This window comes from Bactrocera dorsalis, chromosome 4, assembly GCF_023373825.1.
Source record: "Bactrocera dorsalis isolate Fly_Bdor chromosome 4, ASM2337382v1, whole genome shotgun sequence".
Classification (NCBI taxonomy): Eukaryota; Metazoa; Arthropoda; class Insecta; order Diptera; family Tephritidae; genus Bactrocera; species Bactrocera dorsalis.
Window position 1 is genome coordinate 23,657,060 of NC_064306.1, and position 18,868 is coordinate 23,675,927.

At 43.8% G+C, this 18,868-nt stretch overlaps 2 protein-coding genes across 2 annotated transcripts; both read right to left on the reverse strand.

Moving 5' to 3' along the window:
• Positions 1-3,896: 3,896 nt before the first annotated feature.
• LOC125778251 (dentin sialophosphoprotein-like) lies at positions 3,897-4,349 on the reverse strand. Its single transcript, XM_049454956.1, has one exon. It carries the CDS (start codon positions 4,347-4,349, stop codon positions 3,897-3,899), a length of 453 nt encoding a protein of 150 aa, XP_049310913.1.
• An 8,621-nt stretch (positions 4,350-12,970) lies between these two features.
• Positions 12,971-17,108, reverse strand: LOC125778076 (uncharacterized). Its single transcript, XM_049454364.1, has 2 exons — positions 15,321-17,108; positions 12,971-15,241 (listed from the first exon to the last, which is right to left on the reverse strand). The coding sequence occupies exon 1, from the start codon at positions 16,715-16,717 to the stop codon at positions 15,488-15,490; it is 1,230 nt and encodes a 409-aa protein (XP_049310321.1). The 5' UTR covers positions 16,718-17,108; the 3' UTR covers positions 12,971-15,241; positions 15,321-15,487.
• Between the last annotated feature and the right edge of the window lie 1,760 nt (positions 17,109-18,868).

The following is an 18,868-nucleotide window of genomic DNA, read 5'->3' on the forward strand; positions in this document are numbered from 1 at the left end:
ATTTCTGAGTAGTCCATGCGATTTACTTTTGAAAGGAAAGCGAGATTTTCATTCATTAAAACACAATTTTTTAGACTATAAGTGTAGATTCTCCATAGTTAGGTTTTACTAAAAACTTAAAACCTTTCACATAATTGTTCGTATATCCTCGGAAAGGAGCCTGAAGGTAGGGACTACGTGGTATTTGTTTGCATTGAAAAATGCTGAGAACCTTAATCATGGCTGAAGAAATTAAATTTATTACTAAAATCCCTATATTGATCAAAATATACGATATGCAATAAACACAAAAACAAGATCACATTCAATAATTTCACGAATAAATTCGTAACGTGGGCATTTGAAAACTTCAAAATTTATCTAAGATATCCAGGGCAACAAGAACAAATAATTTTTTTTTAAAGCTGTGTAAGAGGTTATATGTACATTTAATACCTACACCGATATGTACAATACAAAGCCAACAAAAAATTTGGAAATCCTTACAATTAATATCTTAGCAGTAGAGTTACCGAGATATGAGATTTCAACTAATATTGAAAAGTTCTGTTTATAAAATGTTTTGTCCTTTCTCAGTCACTTCTCACAAATTCCTTGTGCCATAATCTTTAAAACCTGTAAACCACTATAGGTATCGTAAGTTGCCCTATCCAATACTGTGATATTTTCACAGCATTTTTGTTAACAGCGTCAATAAGGAAATACTTGTAGAGAGTTGTGTATAAATTCAATACAGGTGATACAGGCGGTCCTCATACATGTTTGTTGAAATATATGCCGTTCTACAAAACGCAATCACATTTTATAATTCCATCAAGGCCACGACGAGATTACATTCAAATTTCCTTGGTGATAAGAATCAATAGTGTTTTGTATTGCGAAATCTTGCTAAATTCAGTATATTAGTCGGATAATGTACTGAGCAGCCTAAATATTGCGATTAAGTGTTGGTATGAACTTGGGGCAAGGTTGTAGAGTTTTTTAACTTCTTTCAAAGCGTTTGTCAATCCGGGAAAATTTTCGTAAATGGTTTGACGACATCGGTTCTGGCAGAACCCCTTGTATTAGACATTGAAGTCATTTGGGAATTTTGGATTTCAGAATTTCCCAACGTGCACTGCTGCTAAAAATGTTGGAATATTTTTAAACGACTTAAAAAGTTATTCAATTCCTGCCATATTCGGCGTGCGGGCATCACAGAACAAAAGAACTAACTGCTTATTTATTTTTAGGTTAGGTGTGATTTTGCGTTTCTTCATATATACCGCTCATATTACTACCATTGTCGTAGCGCAGTTCACGGCAAACTACCAATGTTTTGCAAAAGTGTTTTGAGAAGACGTTTCTCTATCGTATTAATCGATGTTTTAATAAATGTTTATATTAATCACCTAGAAAAAGCTTTATAAGTTTTAACTATTCCCTAGGAAAATACAGACCCCTACGATAGTTACATTGTTTTAAATGCATAAGTTGTTTATTAAATTGTCATTTAATTTTTTTAGGTAAGTTGAAAATGGAATTAGTTGCAATTCGAAAAATAAGAGTTCAGTTGTTAGTTCAATTCAACTGATTCGAACTGTTAACAGTATAACGGTTTTAGTATAAATATTTGAGAAACATTTTTTAAATAAATACGTAAAATAAAATCACAAAGAAAGGCTATTAAATTTATTTACGTAACGAACAATGTCAATTGTATAAGCCGAAATATTGTAATTTACGTACGAGAAAAATGTAATTTGCGTAACAATGCCCACGATATTCAACAACATAACTCGCGCAAAAGTAGTCGGGAGAATCAGAACCGCATCACATTATCATCAGAATCAACTACATGAATATTCCTGATAGGTAGCTAGTATACTACGAGTACTTCGAAAATTGTGTAAATAACCAGTGTGGTAAAATAATTTTCTCTATTCACTCAATTCGCGTTACTCGAGTTTTTCAACATGTTACTTGGCGTACGTCATACGTTTCAGCGCATTTTTAACGACGTCATTCGTAACTTCCCTTCCTTAGATCGATGACTTTATATTTCGTCTGGTAAGTGCTATCAGCACCTTTAGAGCGCCCTTCAATAGAACTTCCCGTAGCCCCATATACATAGCTAATATCAACTTGTCAAATATTGGATTGGATTCAGTAGCTTTAAATGAATCAATTTACAATGATACCACTTCACAATTTCTAAGATCCAAAGATCGCATTTGGACTACTATATGCAGTCCTTTGTAAAGCCTTAAAGATAGAACATCTGTACCCGAGTTTAAAAGTCGACAAAGCGCCTTGTGACCAGTACAAATTGTTTACTGTCTATACCCACCAGTTGAAGGTGTGATTTCCAAAGTTTTTAAGCCTCTACTTTGAAACCCCGGCACAATCAAGAGGGAAGTGCTGAGATATCTCCACCTCATATATTAACCTAGTATTAATGGCGACAAATCCATACTAATCTTATCCATCTCCTGACTCCCGGAATATAACACAGTGTGATGCAGTTCGCATAGATGGATACCAGCCAGTTGTATGACTTTTTAATAATCTGTTGTGGTTGCCCAGGGGACTTGAATGGTTTGAACAGCCCGAGAGTTATTTCTCCAGGGAGGTATTGCTCGGAAAGTGAACAACACGGAGTATATTCAGTTTATATAAGTATTTAACACAACCAACACGGTTAGAATTACTTGCGAGATTACATCTGCGCCCAGAGGTCTCATGACAGCTTTTTAACTTCTCCCAAAAACTTTTCCAATAGTTAATTAATCCACTCCCGCGAGACTTGTTGAATAACCATCCGTAAAGTGCTCTGATTTCCAAGAGTTCCATGGTCCGTCTGGCCTTAGATTTTTTCTGCAAATAAGAAATTTTCAGGCAGATTTTAATGCCAAGGTGATGGCTTCTGCACGCTCGTCACCGGTGGTTGACGGAACCTCTTACAGTATAAGTCGTAGTTTCTACTTCGACGGGGTTTCTATAAGACTTTCTAAACATTCTCTATCCACTCCCGCGAGACTTGTTGAATAACCATCCGTAAAGTGCTCTGATTTCCAAGAGTTCCATGGTCCGTCTGGCCTTAGATTTTTTCTGCAAATAAGAAATTTTCAGGCAGATTTTAATGCCAAGGTGATGGCTTCTGCACGCTCGTCACCGGTGGTTGACGGAACCTCTTACAGTATAAGTCGTAGTTTCTACTTCGACGGGGTTTCTATGAGACTTTCTAAACATTCTCTACGTAGGCTGAGATCAGAAGTGCTATTGCGTTCCAGGCCTCTGTAGAGAAAAAGAAGAGAAGTTTCTTACTCAGTCACGTTTGTTGAAATCATTTAGAATTACACCTTGTGGATGTCTTACAGCGAAATTACCAAACAAGCGATGGTAGAGAAGTTAAGCCTATAGTTGGAAATTAATTTAATACATATGAAAAACAAAAATAACATTGCATTCAGTGATAAACACTGCGAACTAAATGGTGGTTGTGATTATTTTCACAAACCAGCCGGTTTGCCAAATTTATCCCTTGGAGGGATGATATTTGACATTTATCTGAAGAAATTCGGAACCATGAGGAAATTTGTATATTACATATTCATATTCTTATGGCTTATAACGATGGTTCGGTTCGGAGCAAATGCAAACGTCCTGGAGATCAGAAGTCAGGTCTAATTTAACAGTTGCTATGCCTGCGAGTGCTCAGGAGTACTATGGAATTCTTTTTGATGTTAACCTCTGCCTTTTACTGTACCAAAAAGTCAAATGACAAGAGAATACACTAAAAGAACATAAATATAAAATTTTCCAAGGATGCTTTCTTACCCTTTATTCTTTATATTAATTTATTCATCAATAAGTAGTTACAGTTGAAAGAAATTATGTTAAAATTAGCCACTAGTCTAACCACGATTTGCTTGCTGTCTTCTGCGTTGGCGTCTTTGCCTTCTACGTCTTCTTCTCTGCGCACGTTTGCGAGCTTGACGCTGCTTTCTTCTTGCCGCACGCCTTCTTCTAGCAGCTTGTCGTCTTCTTTGCCTTCTCCTTCTAGCAGCAGCATTACTGCTACTAGAAGTTGCTGATGAATCTGCTTCTGTTGTGGTGTCACTAGATTCTGTTGTTGTTGCCTCATCTGCAGAAGCTGTTGTAGCAGATCCTGATGCTGCGGCTGTTGTTGCAGAGTCTGATGCTGCGGCTGTTGTTCCAGAGTCTGATGCTGCGGCTGTTGTTCCAGAGTCTGAAGCTGCGGCTGTTGATCCAGAGTCTGAAGCTGCGTCTGTTGTGTCGGCGGTGTCTGATCTGGTAGTGATGGTTAGAACCAATACACCCACCAAAAGTGATGGTAGCAATTTCATGTTTTATTCGACTTTGGTAAAAACTCAGCAGGTTTCTTTGTTGTTAAGCAGATTTCGTCTGTGCGGTTAGTAAGGTTTAGTGCGCCTTAAATAGTAAAGCACACACTTTGACTTTCTTAAAAAGTCTAAATATTTGTTCTAAGCAGTTCTTGGAAACATTGTAGTTAGAATTCTTGTGCAAATAGGTAAATAAGCGAGGCAAAGAGACAAAATAAATACATGCTTTTGGAAATTTTAATTATTTACAAAAATGAACAATTGTTTAAACCCGAATTTTATTTGACTTCAAAAAAAAAAACATTTCACACAACATACATTCTGTACTGCATAATATAACGGTATAATACTTGCCGTAGTACTATGCTCTAATACGTTGTCTTTCTACAATTGCAAATTGTGTGAGAATATTTTCATTTTTCATTTACTTTTTAATTTTTTTGTACAATAAGAGTTCAAGGAGTGTCTATGCTCCTGGAAATGATAATATTATGTGAGCTACATTAACGTCATAACCACAATCAATTTCAAGCTAAAAAAGCTTAATGTTTTTATATCTGCCAAAAGCGAAAGGGAACCTAGTCGACTACTGCAAAAGATACAAGTTTCCCGCATCATTCTTTGCGATGTCAATGCACACACACGAGGTGAATCGTTACTAGAATCTGAATAACGTTGGCTGTGAGTCAATTTACGTGACTAAACTTTTGTACGTAGCAAATAATATAGCTATTCATGACATGTGACTTGATTTAATGAAAGAAATACTCGAAAGCTGGAATCGTTCCTGTAAAAGAGGTCGTGGAAGCAATTTAAATGACGTTATATTCAGAACTTATTTGTATTTTTGAAAGGAAATCAAATCGCTCTTATTGGAAAACTCTGTGTAAAAGTGAACAGCTGCTGGGGTACGGCGATGATATTGGCCTCAAAAACCGCGCCATTAGTCCTGCTTTCTCCAGACTGGATAAGAAGGCGAAGAGCAGTGGTCTGGTTGTGAATGTGGATAAGATGAAATATCTCCTGTCACCAAAAAAACGGTGACCGTATTCGCGACTTGGCTCAAACGTCACTGTTGAGAATCATAGCTTTGAAGTCGTAGATAATTTCGTCTATTTAGGAATTATTACCATTTGCCATCTTTATATACTCGTAAATTTATAACTAAATTTTTAATTTCATTTCTTAATTCACTTGATTTCCGTCCCATTTTTTAAGCTTTTCACTTTTTTCACACAAAATAAAGCACACTTCACGAAATAGAGCAAACACAAGCAACTTCTTATCAGGAATTCGCAAATTTCGAAGTAACGGTACATTCCCAGCTTTGTTATTGGGGGATGCCATGCTGTACGAATACGAATTTTGCTACGAAATTTCGTAATGATTGCCATAAATTAGCAATCAGAAAAGTACTTCTAACGTATGATATATGTACGAGTATTAACACAAAATTAAGTGAATCTTTCAATTAAATGTAGAAGGTGTGGTGATAATATAGAAAAACTAGTGGTGTACGAATATGGATTTGCACACTGTATATAAAGGGTGATTTTTTAAGAGCTTGATAACTTTTTTTTAAAAAAAAACGCATAAAATTTGCAAAATCTCATCGGTTCTTTATTTGAAACGTTAGATTGGTTCATGACATTTACTTTTTGAAGATAATTTCATTTAAATGTTGACCGCGGCTGCGTCTTAGGTGGTCCATTCGGAAAGTCCAATTTTGGGCAACTTTTTCGAGCATTTCGGCCGGAATAGCCCGAATTTCTTCGGAAATGTTGTCTTCCAAAGCTGGAATAGTTGCTGGTTTATTTCTGTAGACTTTAGACTTGACGTAGCCCCACAAAAAATAGTCTAAAGGCGTTAAATCGCATGATCTTGGTGGCCAACTTACGGGTCCATTTCTTGAGATGAATTGTTGTCCGAAGTTTTCCCTCAAAATGGCCATAGAATCGCGAGCTGTGTGGCATGTAGCGCCATCTTGTTGAAACCACATGTCAACCAAGTTCAGTTCTTCCATTTTTGGCAACAAAAAGTTTGTTAGCATCGAACGATAGCGATCGCCATTCACCGTAACGTTGCGTCCAACAGCATCTTTGAAAAAATACGGTCCAATGATTCCACCAGCGTACAAACCACACCAAACAGTGCATTTTTCGGGATGCATGGGCAGTTCTTGAACGGCTTCTGGTTGCTCTTCACCCCAAATGCGGCAATTTTGCTTATTTACGTAGCCATTCAACCAGAAATGAGCTTCATCGCTGAACAAAATTTGTCGATAAACACATTTCGAACCGAACACTGATTTTGGTAATAAAATTCAATGATTTGCAAGCGTTGCTCGTTAGTAAGTCTATTCATGATGAAATGTCAAAGCATACTGAGCATCTTTCTCTTTGACACCATGTCTGAAATCCCACGTGATCTGTCAAATACTAATGCATGAAAATCCTAACCTCAAAAAAATCACCCGTTAGTTATAAATAAAATAGCTTGGATTCCGATCCTCTGGTTGACATTTAAAACCTTAAGGTATTTTCGTGCGAGTTGCAAGAGTATAAAATGTTCGGTTACACCCGAGTAAATCCATTCTTTACTTGTTTTAATATAATTTTCGCTAACATGAAGTAAATTTGAGTTAAAAAACTAGGGTCATAGACTAAACCTATAATATTAGTGGATAAGATAAAAATTTAATTGGAATCCGCATAAATGTATGGTAGTTTGAAAATCGGGGACTGTCGTTCATAACAAGTTCCGCCTCAACGGAAGTACTTAAGTTGGGTTAGATTACTGAGCCTTCAATATGCCGGGCGATCACACTTATTTCATACATGCTATATAACTATTTTACGAGTAGGAATCTATGTTCGGTGCTTTGTAACGTTAGATTAAAAACAGCACATTTTAAAACTTTACAATACCTAACGGTTGTTCCTACATATTATGTTCACACCACTGCATATGTGATAAAACTGTTAATGGTGCTGATGCCAGTTGTACAAATTAATTTTAGTTACAATTTTCTCAACTACATATGCAAGGCAGTTTTATATATCTACATATAAAAAAAGGAAAATAAACATGTAACCATAATATACATATGTACATATTATATACATACATATAATATACAATTTCACGCAAGTGAGGAAAGTTCTCTGATCGCCATTCACTTGGGAGTGGCCAGAAACGATTCTTTTACATATGACTCAAGCAGCTCACGACTTCCGGTCTTTGACCAAGTATCCTCTGGGTAGCCTAAGAACATCCGTTTGAAGGCGAGCTAACGTGAGAAGGCGAAATATCCCCTACATAGGGTTGTGCGCTGGGTTTGGGACCCGCCACGTAAAAAAACAACCCCAGCGAATAGCAACAACCAGCCTCGGATGAGAGACCCCCCTTTTGATGACGACCATGGAAAACGAAATAAGGACTACGAATTGAGGGCATGCACCTGGAATGTCCGGTCCCTTAATTGGGAAGGTGCCGCTGCCCAGCTGGTTGATGTCCTCGTGAAAATAAAGGCTGACATCACCGCCGTCCAAGAAATGCGATGGACGGGACAAGGACAAAGACGAGTAGGTCCTTGCGGCATTTACTACAGTGGCCATATAAAGGAGCGCAAGTTTGGTGTTGGATTCGTGGTGGGAGAGAGACTCCGTCGCCGAGTACTATCATTCACTCCGGTGAATGAACGTCTAGCCACAATCCGCATCAAAGCGAGGTTCTTCAACATATCGCTGATTTGCGCCCACGCCCCGACGGAAGAGAAGGACGATGTGACCAAAGATGACTTTTATGAGCGCTTGGAGCTCGCTTATGAGAGCTGCCCCCGCCACGATGTCAAAATCGTGCTTGGCGACTTCAACGCCAGGGTAGGGGGCACTACGGTCGGTAAATTCAGCCTCCACGAGGAAACATCCCCAAATGGGTTGAGGCTGATCGACTTCGCCGGGGCCCGAAATATGGTTATCTGTAGTACTAGATTCCAGCATAAGAAGATTCATCAAGCTACCTGGCTGTCTCCGGATCGAAAAACTACCAACCAGATCGATCATGTTGTGATAGACGGAAGACACGTCTCCAGTGTTTTAGATGTGCGTGCGCTCCGAGGTCCTAACATCGACTCGGACCACTATCTTGTTGCAGCTAAGATTCGCACCCGCCTCTGTGCAGCAAAAAACGCACGCCAACAAACACAAGGAAGGTTCGACGTCGAGAAGCTGCAATCACAACAGACAGCCGAGCGATTTTCTACTCGGCTTGCACTCCTGCTCTCTGAGAGCACTCGTCAACAACTCGGTATAAGGGAACTGTGGGACGGCATTTCAAACTCCTTACGTACAGCTGCAACCGAAACCATTGGTTTTCGGAAGGTGCAAAAGAACAGCTGGTACGACGAGGAGTGCCGTGTCGCAGCGGAGAGAAAACAGGCTGCCTACCTCGCAACGTTACGATCGACCACAACACGTACGGGGTGGGATAGATACCGAGAGTTGAAGAGGGAAGCGAGACGCATTTGTAGACAGAAAAAGAAAGAGGCCGAAATGCGTGAGTACGAAGAGCTTGATAAGCTGGCCGACAGGGGTAATGCTCGAAAATTCTACCAAAAGATGCGGCGGCTTACAGAAGGTTTCAAGACCGGAGCATACTCATGTAGAACCCCCCAAGGTGATCTAGTCACCGATGCCCAGAGCATACTTAAATTATGGAGGGAACACTTCTCCAGCCTGCTGAATGGCAGTGGACACACAACGCCATAAGAAGGCGAACCCAATTCCCCAATCGATGACGATGGAGAAGACGTTCCATTGCCCGACCAAGAAGAAGTTCGAATAGCAATTACCCGCCTGAAGAACAACAAAGCGGCGGGGGCGGATGGATTGCCAGCCGAGCTATTCAAACACGGCGGCGAAGAACTGATAAGGAGCATGCATCAGCTTCTTTGTAAAATATGGTCGGACGAAAGCATGCCCAACGATTGGAATTTAAGTGTGCTATGCCCAATCCATAAAAAAGGAGACCCCACAATCTGCGCCAACTACCGTGGGATTAGCCTCCTTAATATCGCGTATAAGGTTCTATCGAGCGTATTGTGTGAAAGATTAAAGCCCACCGTCAACAAACTGATTGGACCTTATCAGTGTGACTGCAGACCTGGAAACTCAACAACCGACCAGATATTCACCATGCGCCAAATCTTGGAAAAGACCCGTGAAAGGAGAATCGACACACATCACCTCTTCGTCGATTTTAAAGCTGCTTTCGACAGTACGAAAAGGAGCTGCCTTTATGCCGCAATGTCTGAATTTGGTATCTCCGCAAAACTAATACGGCTGTGTAAACTGACATTGAGCGGGACCAAAAGCTCCGTCAGGATCGGGAAGGACCTCTCCGAGCCGTTCGATACCAAACGAGGTTTCAGACAAGGCGACTCCCTATCGTGCGATTTCTTCAATCTGCTGCTGGAGAAAATAGTTCGAGCTGCAGAACTTAATCGAGCAGGTACAATCTTTTATAAGAGTGTACAGCTGCTGGCGTATGCCGATGATATTGATATCATCGGTCTCAACACCCGCGCCGTTAGTTCTGCTTTCTCCAGACTGAACAAGGAAGCAACGCAAATGGGTCTGGCAGTGAACGAGGGCAAGACGAAATATCTCCTGTCATCAAACAAACAGTCGTCGCACTCGCGACTTGGCACTCACGTCACTGTTGACAGTCATAACTTTGAAGTTGTAGATAATTTCGTCTATCTTGGAACCAGCGTAAACACCACCAACAATGTCAGCTTTGAAATCCAACGCAGGATAACTCTTGCCAACAGGTGCTACTTCGGACTGAGTAGGCAATTGAGAAGCAAAGTCCTCTCTCGACAGACAAAAACCAAACTCTATAAGTCACTCATAATTCCCGTCCTGCTATATGGTGCAGAGGCCTGGACGATGTCAACAACAGATGAGTCGACGTTGCGAGTTTTCGATAGAAAAGTTCTGCGAAAGAGTTATGGTCCTTTGCGCGTTGGCCACGGCGAATATCGCATTCGATGGAACGATGAGCTGTACGAGATATACGGCGACATTGACATAGTTCAGCGAATTAAAAGACAGCGGCTACGCTGGCTAGGTCATGTTGTCCGAATGGACGAAAACACTCCAGCTCTGAAAGTATTCGACGCTGTACCCGCCGGGGGAAGCAGAGGAAGAGGAAGACCTCCACTCCGTTGGAAGGACCAAGTGGAGAAGGACCTGGCTTCGCTTGGAATATCCAATTGGCGCCACGTAGCGAAGAGAAGAAACGACTGGCGCGCTGTTGTTGACTCGGCTATAATCGCGTAAGCGGTGTCTACGCCAGTAAAGAAGAAGAATATACAATTTAATGAAAATACTTCCATATATAAATATATGATTTGTGATATTTTTCAGTTTCAAAGTTAAGGAGGCTAATCCCACTGTAGTTGGCACAGATTGTGGGGTCTCCTTTTTTATGGATTGGGCATAGCACACTTAAATTCCAATCGTTGGGCATGCGCCGTGTTTGAATAGATCTGCCGGCAATCCATCGGCCCCAGCTGCTTTGTTGTTCTCCAGGCGGGTAATTGCTATTCGAATTTCTTCATGGTCAGGCAATAGAACCTCTGCTCCATCGTCATCGATTGGAGCATCGGGTTCGCCTTCTCCTGGTGTTGTGCGTTCACTGCCATTCAGCAGGCTGGAGAAGTTTTCCCTCCATAACCCTACATAGATCACCTTTGGGGGTTCTACAAGAGTATGCTCCGGTCTTGAAACCTTCTATAAGCCGCCGCATTTTTTCGTAGAATTTACGAGCATTTCTTAGACGGCGGTGATGTCAGCCTTTATTTTCACGAGGACATCAACCAGCTGGGCAGGGCATCTTCCCAATTAAGGGACCGGACATTCCAGATGCATGCCCTCAATTCGTAGTCCTTATTTCGTTTGCCATGGTCGTCATCAAAAGGGGGGTCTCTCATCCGAGGCTGTTGTTGTTTTTTCATTGGGGGCCCGCCTTCAAACGGATGTTCTTAGGCTACCCAGAAGATACTTGGTCAAAGACCGGAAGTCGTGAGCTGCTTAAGTCATATGTAAAAGAATCGTTTCTGGCCACTCCCAAGGGAATGGAGATCAGAGAACTTTCCTCACTTGCGTGAACTTCTACACATGATGAAATTAGTGTTTTCAAATTTTCAAAACTAGCTACAGTCACTCACATTGAAAGTCGGGCAAGCGCAAAACAAAATTTCTACTTATAATAAAACTGTAATGAAAAGAGATATTCAACTCGATCTTTTTTTATTTTATAAAAAAAAAAGTCTTACTGTTAAAAAACAACAAAGTTATATATTCAAAGTAACATAAAACTTAACGTATGTAACAAAAACTGTGCTAAGGCCATATTTTGGCCTCACATTGAAAGTCTGGCAAGACGTAGAATTAGAATTAGAATTATTAATTGAGGTAATGCACCGCGACCTAGGGTCTATTGTGCCCTCTCCTCTATCACATGACCTCACAGAGCCCCAGCAGCCTGAACAGTTCCAGTAGTTTGCCGGGCTCAAGCGAGGTTATGTGATCCCTGCTGATATACACTGAATCCAGGGCCTTAAGCCTTTTCCCACAGATTGCTGTGCAATCCTGGATAAGGTGTGCTGGTGTCTCCTGTTCCAGGTCGCAGAACCGGCAGTTGGCACAGGAGACCATGCCCATATTGGACAGGTGCTTCCTGAGCTTGCAGTGGCCGGTGTATATTGCGACGAGGAGACGGAATTTCTCACGAGGTAGGTTAATTAGTTCTTTAAACCTGGAGAGATTGTACCCTCCCAGGAGCAGCTTAGCGTGGCGCATACCTGCTGCCTGCCGCCAGTGCCGCTCTCTATCCTCTCTTTCCTCCGTGCGGAGCAGCTCCTTAAGAGTGTGGGGTCCTACCGCTATATATGGCTCTGGTCCCAACATCTTGGATGCTGCTGCCGAGCGTGCCAGCTCGTCGGCCTTCTCATTGCCTTCTACTCCTTTGTGCCCTGGTACCCAGATTAGATGTACCCGATTGCACAGGGACAGGCGGTTTAGCCTTTCTACACATTCCTCGACTAAAAGCGATTTGGTCTCGTATGATAGGATCGCTTTTAGTGCCGCTTGACTATCACTGAGAATAGCTATGCGCTGGTTGCGATAGTTGCGGCTGAGGTTTAATTCCGCGCACTGACTGATGGCAAAAACTTCAGCCTGGAAGATACTTGGGAAGCTGCCCATGGGTATGGACAGCTTAGTACGCGGTCCCGCAATACCTGCCCCAATACCGTCCGGTGTTTTTGAGCCATCAGTGTACCACTGAATGGTACTGTCTTCCAGCAGCTTTTCCAGAGTGGAATCATTCCACTCCATCTTGCTGCCTAGGATTACTGTGAAATTCTTTTTGAGATTTATTTTCTTAGTTGTACCATCTCGCGGGAGGAGGGCTAGCGGTGTGCTCTCCGCTAGGGCGTCCATCTGTTTAGAGGACATGATCTTCCCTATTCCACAGCCTTCTGCTGACATCAGCAGCATGTTGTGCTTTGCTGATATCTTGATCACCTGATGAAGGGGTGTTAGCTCTAGCAAGACTTCCAGTGCCACGGTGGGACATGTGCGCATTGCCCCTGAAGCACAGACACATGCAAGTCTTTGCAGCTTTGACAGTCTTCCTATCACCGAAGACTGCGCAGCTTTGGTGGCCCAAGCAACCGCTCCATAGGTGACGATAGGCCTTACTATCATGGTATACAGCCATCTGATGATGCTTGGCTTGCATCCCCATGATCTGCCGGCTAGGCGTCTACAAATCATTAGCGCTCTAGTTGCCTTGGATAAAGTTAAGTCCAAATGCCTACTCCATTTTAACTGTGAGTCTAAGATGAGGCCGAGAAATTTGACCTCCTTAGACATTTCCACCTCTGTGCCTCCGATTGTAAGGGATCTCAGGCCCGGAAGAGATCTCCGCTTAGTGAATGGGATCACGGTGGTCTTCGCTGGGTTGATGTTAAGCCCTACCGTGTTGCACCATCCCTTTGCCAAGTTTAGGCCCCTTTGAACAATGTCACAGAGAGTGTTCTCAAATTTGCCTCTCGCCATTATGACGATGTCGTCCGCGTACCCTAGGCAGCGGATTCCATTGCTTGTGAGTAGCTCGAGTAATTCGTCTACAATCAGGCTCCATAGCAGAGGGGATAGCACTCCGCCCTGAGGGCAGCCCCTTGTGGTGCCAAGACGAATCTTACTTTCTCCCACTATTGTTTCTGCTACCCTAGTGCGCAGAAGGGTTTCAATCCATCTGCGTATCGGAAGGGGTACACTCCTTCTCTCGAGTGCCTTAATCACGCTTGTATGCATTGTCGAAGGCACCCTCAATGTCAAGAAAGGCGCAGATCGCTATCTCGCCATTGGCCAGCGAATCCTGCAGGTCAGACGTGAGTTGGTACAGAGCAGTATTCGTTGATCTCCCCGCTCTGTACGCATGTTGTCTGGCATGCAGGGGTGCGACTTTTAGCGCTTCCGATCTTATGTGGTTATCTATAACTTTTTCCATCCCCTTTAGAAAGAAGGACGTTAGGCTTATGGGCCGAAATGATTTTGCTAACGAATAGTCCCTTCTTCCTATCTTGGGAATGAAAATTACTTTGGCAATTCTCCAGGGCTCGGGAATATACGACATCGCCAGGCTGTCTCTCATCAGCCCCAGCAGGTGTGGTAGGAGAATGTCGATACCTTGCTGCAAGAGGGCTGGGAAGACGCCATCCACTCCCGGTGACTTGTAGCTCGAAAAAGAGGCCAGTGCCCACCTGACTGAGTCTGCAGTGAACAGGTTCCTTGCAGTCAGCCAGTCTGAGCGATCCGGCCTACGCATGACCGAAGCTGGGGTTAGGTCAGCTTGAACTGTCTCCGGGAAGTGCGTTTGTAGGAGTGTTTCGGCTCTCTCCTCTGCACTTGTCGTATAGGTCCCGTCCTGTCTTTTAAGGGATAGTACTGTGTCCATCTTACCCTTCGACAACGCCTTGTGCAGTCTTGCTGCCTCTGGGGTCGAGGAGACGCTCTCACAGAACTTCCTGAAACTGTTTGACTTGGCAAGCCTAATCTCCTTGTTGTAGATTGTTAGCTGCCGCTTGTATTCTTCCCAGCTACCCGTGCGCTTGGCTTTATTAAACAGCTTGCGCACCCTAAGTCTAAGAGATGATAGTTTACTGGACCACCAGGGGCAGATTTGTTTGCTGGTGGTCGCTTTCAGTGGACAGGCACAATGGTAGGCGTCCACAATGGATTGGTTTATGGCACTTAGTCTGCTCTCCAGCCCGACTGTGGTGGACCTACCATCCGCCTGCTCCACTCCACTTAGGTTCCTACTTAGATTCTCTCTGAAGATACCCCAATTTGTATTTCTCGGGGTACGAATCGGAGGTCGGTCCCCGATAGTCACCCCCAGAACAAAGCGGATGATCCTGTGATCCGACAGTGAGGGTTCTTTAGAAACCCGCCACTGTGAGATCAGCCCTATCACGCCGTCGTTGCTCAAGGTAACATCTAGGACCTCACTCCGAACACTTGTTACGAAGGTTGGCTCACAACCTACGTTCTCTATATTAATATTGTTGCTAAGTATAAATTCTAAAAGTGACTCACCCCTCACGTTGCAGTCCGTGCTGCCCCATTCTGTGTGATGCGCGTTGGCATCGCAGCCTATGATTAGGGGCAGATTGTTTGACTTACAGTGCTCCACCAGTTTAAGAATCAATGGGGGGGGTGCCGTGGCTGTTTCTCCCGGAAAATATCCTGACGCAAGGACGAAGTCCGATCCTTCCTTGTCCTTTATCTGCACAGCCACCAGATCTTGCGTTAGAAACTCTGAAATACAGAAGAAGTTTATATCGGCTCTAACGACTAAACAGGAACGGGGTCTCTCACTAGAGAGATCCCAGATTACCTTGCTTTTTCTTGTGTTGAGGCCTCTTACCTCTCCTCTGACCACCCAGGGCTCCTGGATTAGGAGGATGCCCAGGTTATCCGAAATGAACCTCTTCACGATGACCGCCGAGGCTGCCGATGCGTGATGGAGGTTCACCTGGGCCACCTCTATACCGGTACTGGAGATTATAGTACGGGTTCGACGAGAGACAGGTCCTCGTCTTCAGTCTCTCCATCGACCTGCATCTCCAGCCCTTCCAGAAGCTCTTGGGTGGACGGCAACATAACTTCCTGCGCTGTGGTGATCCCGTTTCCGCTGTTCACGTCTGCGGCGATGGTCGCAACCTGCCCAGCCGAGATTTGGTCGTTGGGGGACTCGTCTTGCTCGCACGAAACCACGGCGGCAGTCGCTTCAAGCGCGACTGGGCGGGTTATGGGTGGAGCTGGTGTTGCGGTCGTCCCCGTTGGCGGTTCTTGGCTCGTGGTCGTAGCCTTGGGCCTCCATGGCCTCACCACAATCTTGCCGAAGCGGAAGTTCAGCCTGTACCCCTTCTGCTTAATGTACGTGTATGATACGTCGTCCATCGTAATGTTGAGGTTCCACCCGGAACCTTCAACACTGCTTGCTACGACCTTCCACGCTGAGGTACTCAAACCTTCGTTCTGGTTTCTCACCAGATTGAGCGCGAAGTCATAGCTCTTGTCAGCACTCCTGGGGAAAAACGCCACCATACTGTGTAGTTGCGGTATTTCCTCTCCTCTTCTGACACACAGGGCCGGACCCTCCCAGCCCTCTAGCCTCGGCGTGATGTTCTTCAGCCAGGTGGCCGACTTTTCATCCTGGCAGTCGACCAGCAGCATGCCGCCTTTGAAAAAGATGCCATTAAAGGCACCGGTATAGCCGACGCCGATAGTTAGGGCATTGACTAGGCAGTCTTGGAGAGCCGTCAGCTGCTCAGACCCTAGTGCCTCCGCAGGGTAGTTGTTGGGCAACACTGCCATCTGTATATTGCTGACAGCCTCCGAGTATTTGCGGCTCGTGGTCTTCATCGGCTGCTGGTTGGGGTTGGGGCGTTTTCCACCGGCTCCCTGTGGTCTGTCTTCCCGTATTCTCTTGGGCAATGGTGGCTCCTGAGGTGTTCTCTGGACGCTCTTCCGTTTCTCCATCCGACTGGGTTCCTCTTGGGGTGCTGGCCTTGCTTCGATTCGCCCCTCCGATTGGGCTGCTTGAGCTCGGCGGCGCCTCCGATTCCTGCGTCTAGTTGCAGACGAACCGCCATTGGTACCTACACGTCGTGTATTGCTTGGAGAGGGGATGTTCCCACTGCTCCTATTCAAAGCCCGCTTTTCGGCTGACTCCGGCGTCATGCCGTCCTCGAGGAACCTCAGGTACCACTTTAGAGTGGCCCCACTCATTCCAGCTCTGCGTGGGTCGTCGTGGCCTCCTGGCCGTCCTGGCTCCGGGGTACATGGGACGTTCCCTCGTTGTCGTCTCCTTTTTCGTTCTCCCCTCGATTCCACTTTCGTGAAACCACCCTCCTGTCCGCAGTCGATCCTGCTCGAGGGGGTTGCGGGGGCAGCGCTTGCGCGATTTACGGTGGTTGACACACTACGCTGAGTGTCGCTGCAGGAGGGCACATCATCGTCGTCACGTGCGTGCTCCTCAAAGAGTGCACGTTTATCTGGCGACAATGCATCCAAAAAGCTAGGCTTCCGTCTAGCTCCTGGGCCACTCTTGCGAGCGGCACTAGTGCTGCTGCTGCTGCTAGCTGTTGTTGTAGATGTTGTTGCTATTGTTGTTGTTTGTTGTTGTTGTTGTGGTTGTTTTTTTTTTGTTGTTGTTGGATCATCTTTTTCTTACGACCGTTTGGCCCGTGTTGTGAGCCTCCCGGTCTAATATTGGAAAGGGGAAGCTGAAAGTCCGCTGCGCCAGAGCCCCTTGACGCAGTAAGGCCACCGTTACTTCCCAAGGCGGCCCGGTGTTGGGAAGGCTCCGTGCGAATACAGCCGAATTTACCTCCTGGCTGCAAATCATCCAATGGGCACGGGTCGCATAACACCCTGGGTTAGGAGGTGGTAGCTCTTGGTCGCCGCGCACATGCCCTCAGGAGAGATGCTATGCGGCATCTCTCCTGGTGGTTGGGAGATGCTGTGCTGCGCTGCGGTTTAAGCCCCTGCACCACGACAAGGTGCCTACCATTCGCAGAGGCGTAGACGTAAAAGACATAAGTATTTAAAAGTTTACATACAAAAAAATAATTTTTAGTGTTTTGTGGCTCCACCCTTTTGATTTTCTACTGCTTACAGTCTTCTCTGCATTGATTCAACCAGATTTTTGCACACGTCTGGACTAAGCTTGTTCCACTCCTCTTGTAAAGCATTCTTCAACTGCTCCTTCGATGTGCACATCCTGTTCTGCATCCTGCGTCCTAATTTGTCCCACAAATGTTCAATTACATTGAGGTCCGGGCTTTGTGCTGGAGTTTTGATTACTTTTGGGCAGTTATATAACAACCAACTTCTTACATCAAGCGCCGAATGTTTTGTGTCGTTGTCCTGATAAAACTGAAAGTTGCTTTCAATACCAAGTTTTTGCACGCTTTCTTTCAAATTAGTCTTCAAAATCGCCAAATATACATATTTGTTCATTATGCCATCTATAAAATGTAAATTTCCAACTCCTGAAGCTGCCATACACCCCCAGACCATTACTGAACCACCACCGTGCTTCACTGTTTTCCTTAAATTTTTGGCATCAAGTTCTTGATTTACTTTACGCCACACTTTACCTCTTCCATCACATCCGAATAAATTAAACTTACTCACGTCTGTAAATAATACCTAAAAATCGACCTTAGAATAATAGAAATGTTCTTATTGTCAATATTTACCGTTTTCCAATATGAGAATTCTTTATCCATAAATTTTCGAGCGAATTCAAGTCGATCATGTTGATTTTTTTTTTGCTAATTAGGGGCTTTTTTCTTGCTACTCGACCATGTAACTCATTTTTTCGTAATAATCTTCTTATAGTTTCTGGGTTAACCTTAGTACCAGAAGATTCTTCGACCATTGCAGCTAGTTTGGGTGCAGAAGTAAAAGGCCTTTGTTTGTTTCTCTTAAAATAAAGTTCTCATCTCTGGTTGATAATTTCTTAGGTTTGGACTCGCGCTGCTTATTTGAAACCAATCCATTTCGATTATATCTAGTAATAATATCGTGAACTGTGGACTTGCTTTTCTTCACAAAATTTGCTATTTCACGCTCCGTTTTTCCTTGTAAATGGTGATATATGACTAAATTGCGCTCAACCAAAGTAGACTGTTTAATTTTTCGCGAAATTTAAAAAAAATACTCACTTAAACTTCACTGAATGGCTTACGATATTCAAATGACAAATCTTCAGGCTTATAGTGAAATTTGAGTCGATATAACGGAACATTTTCCGTTACATTTTCTAGAAATACAGTTTGCCCGACTTTCAATGTGAGGCGAAAATGTGGCCTTAGTACAGTTTTTGTTACATGCGTTAAGTTTTATGTTTCTTTGAATATATAATTTTGTTGT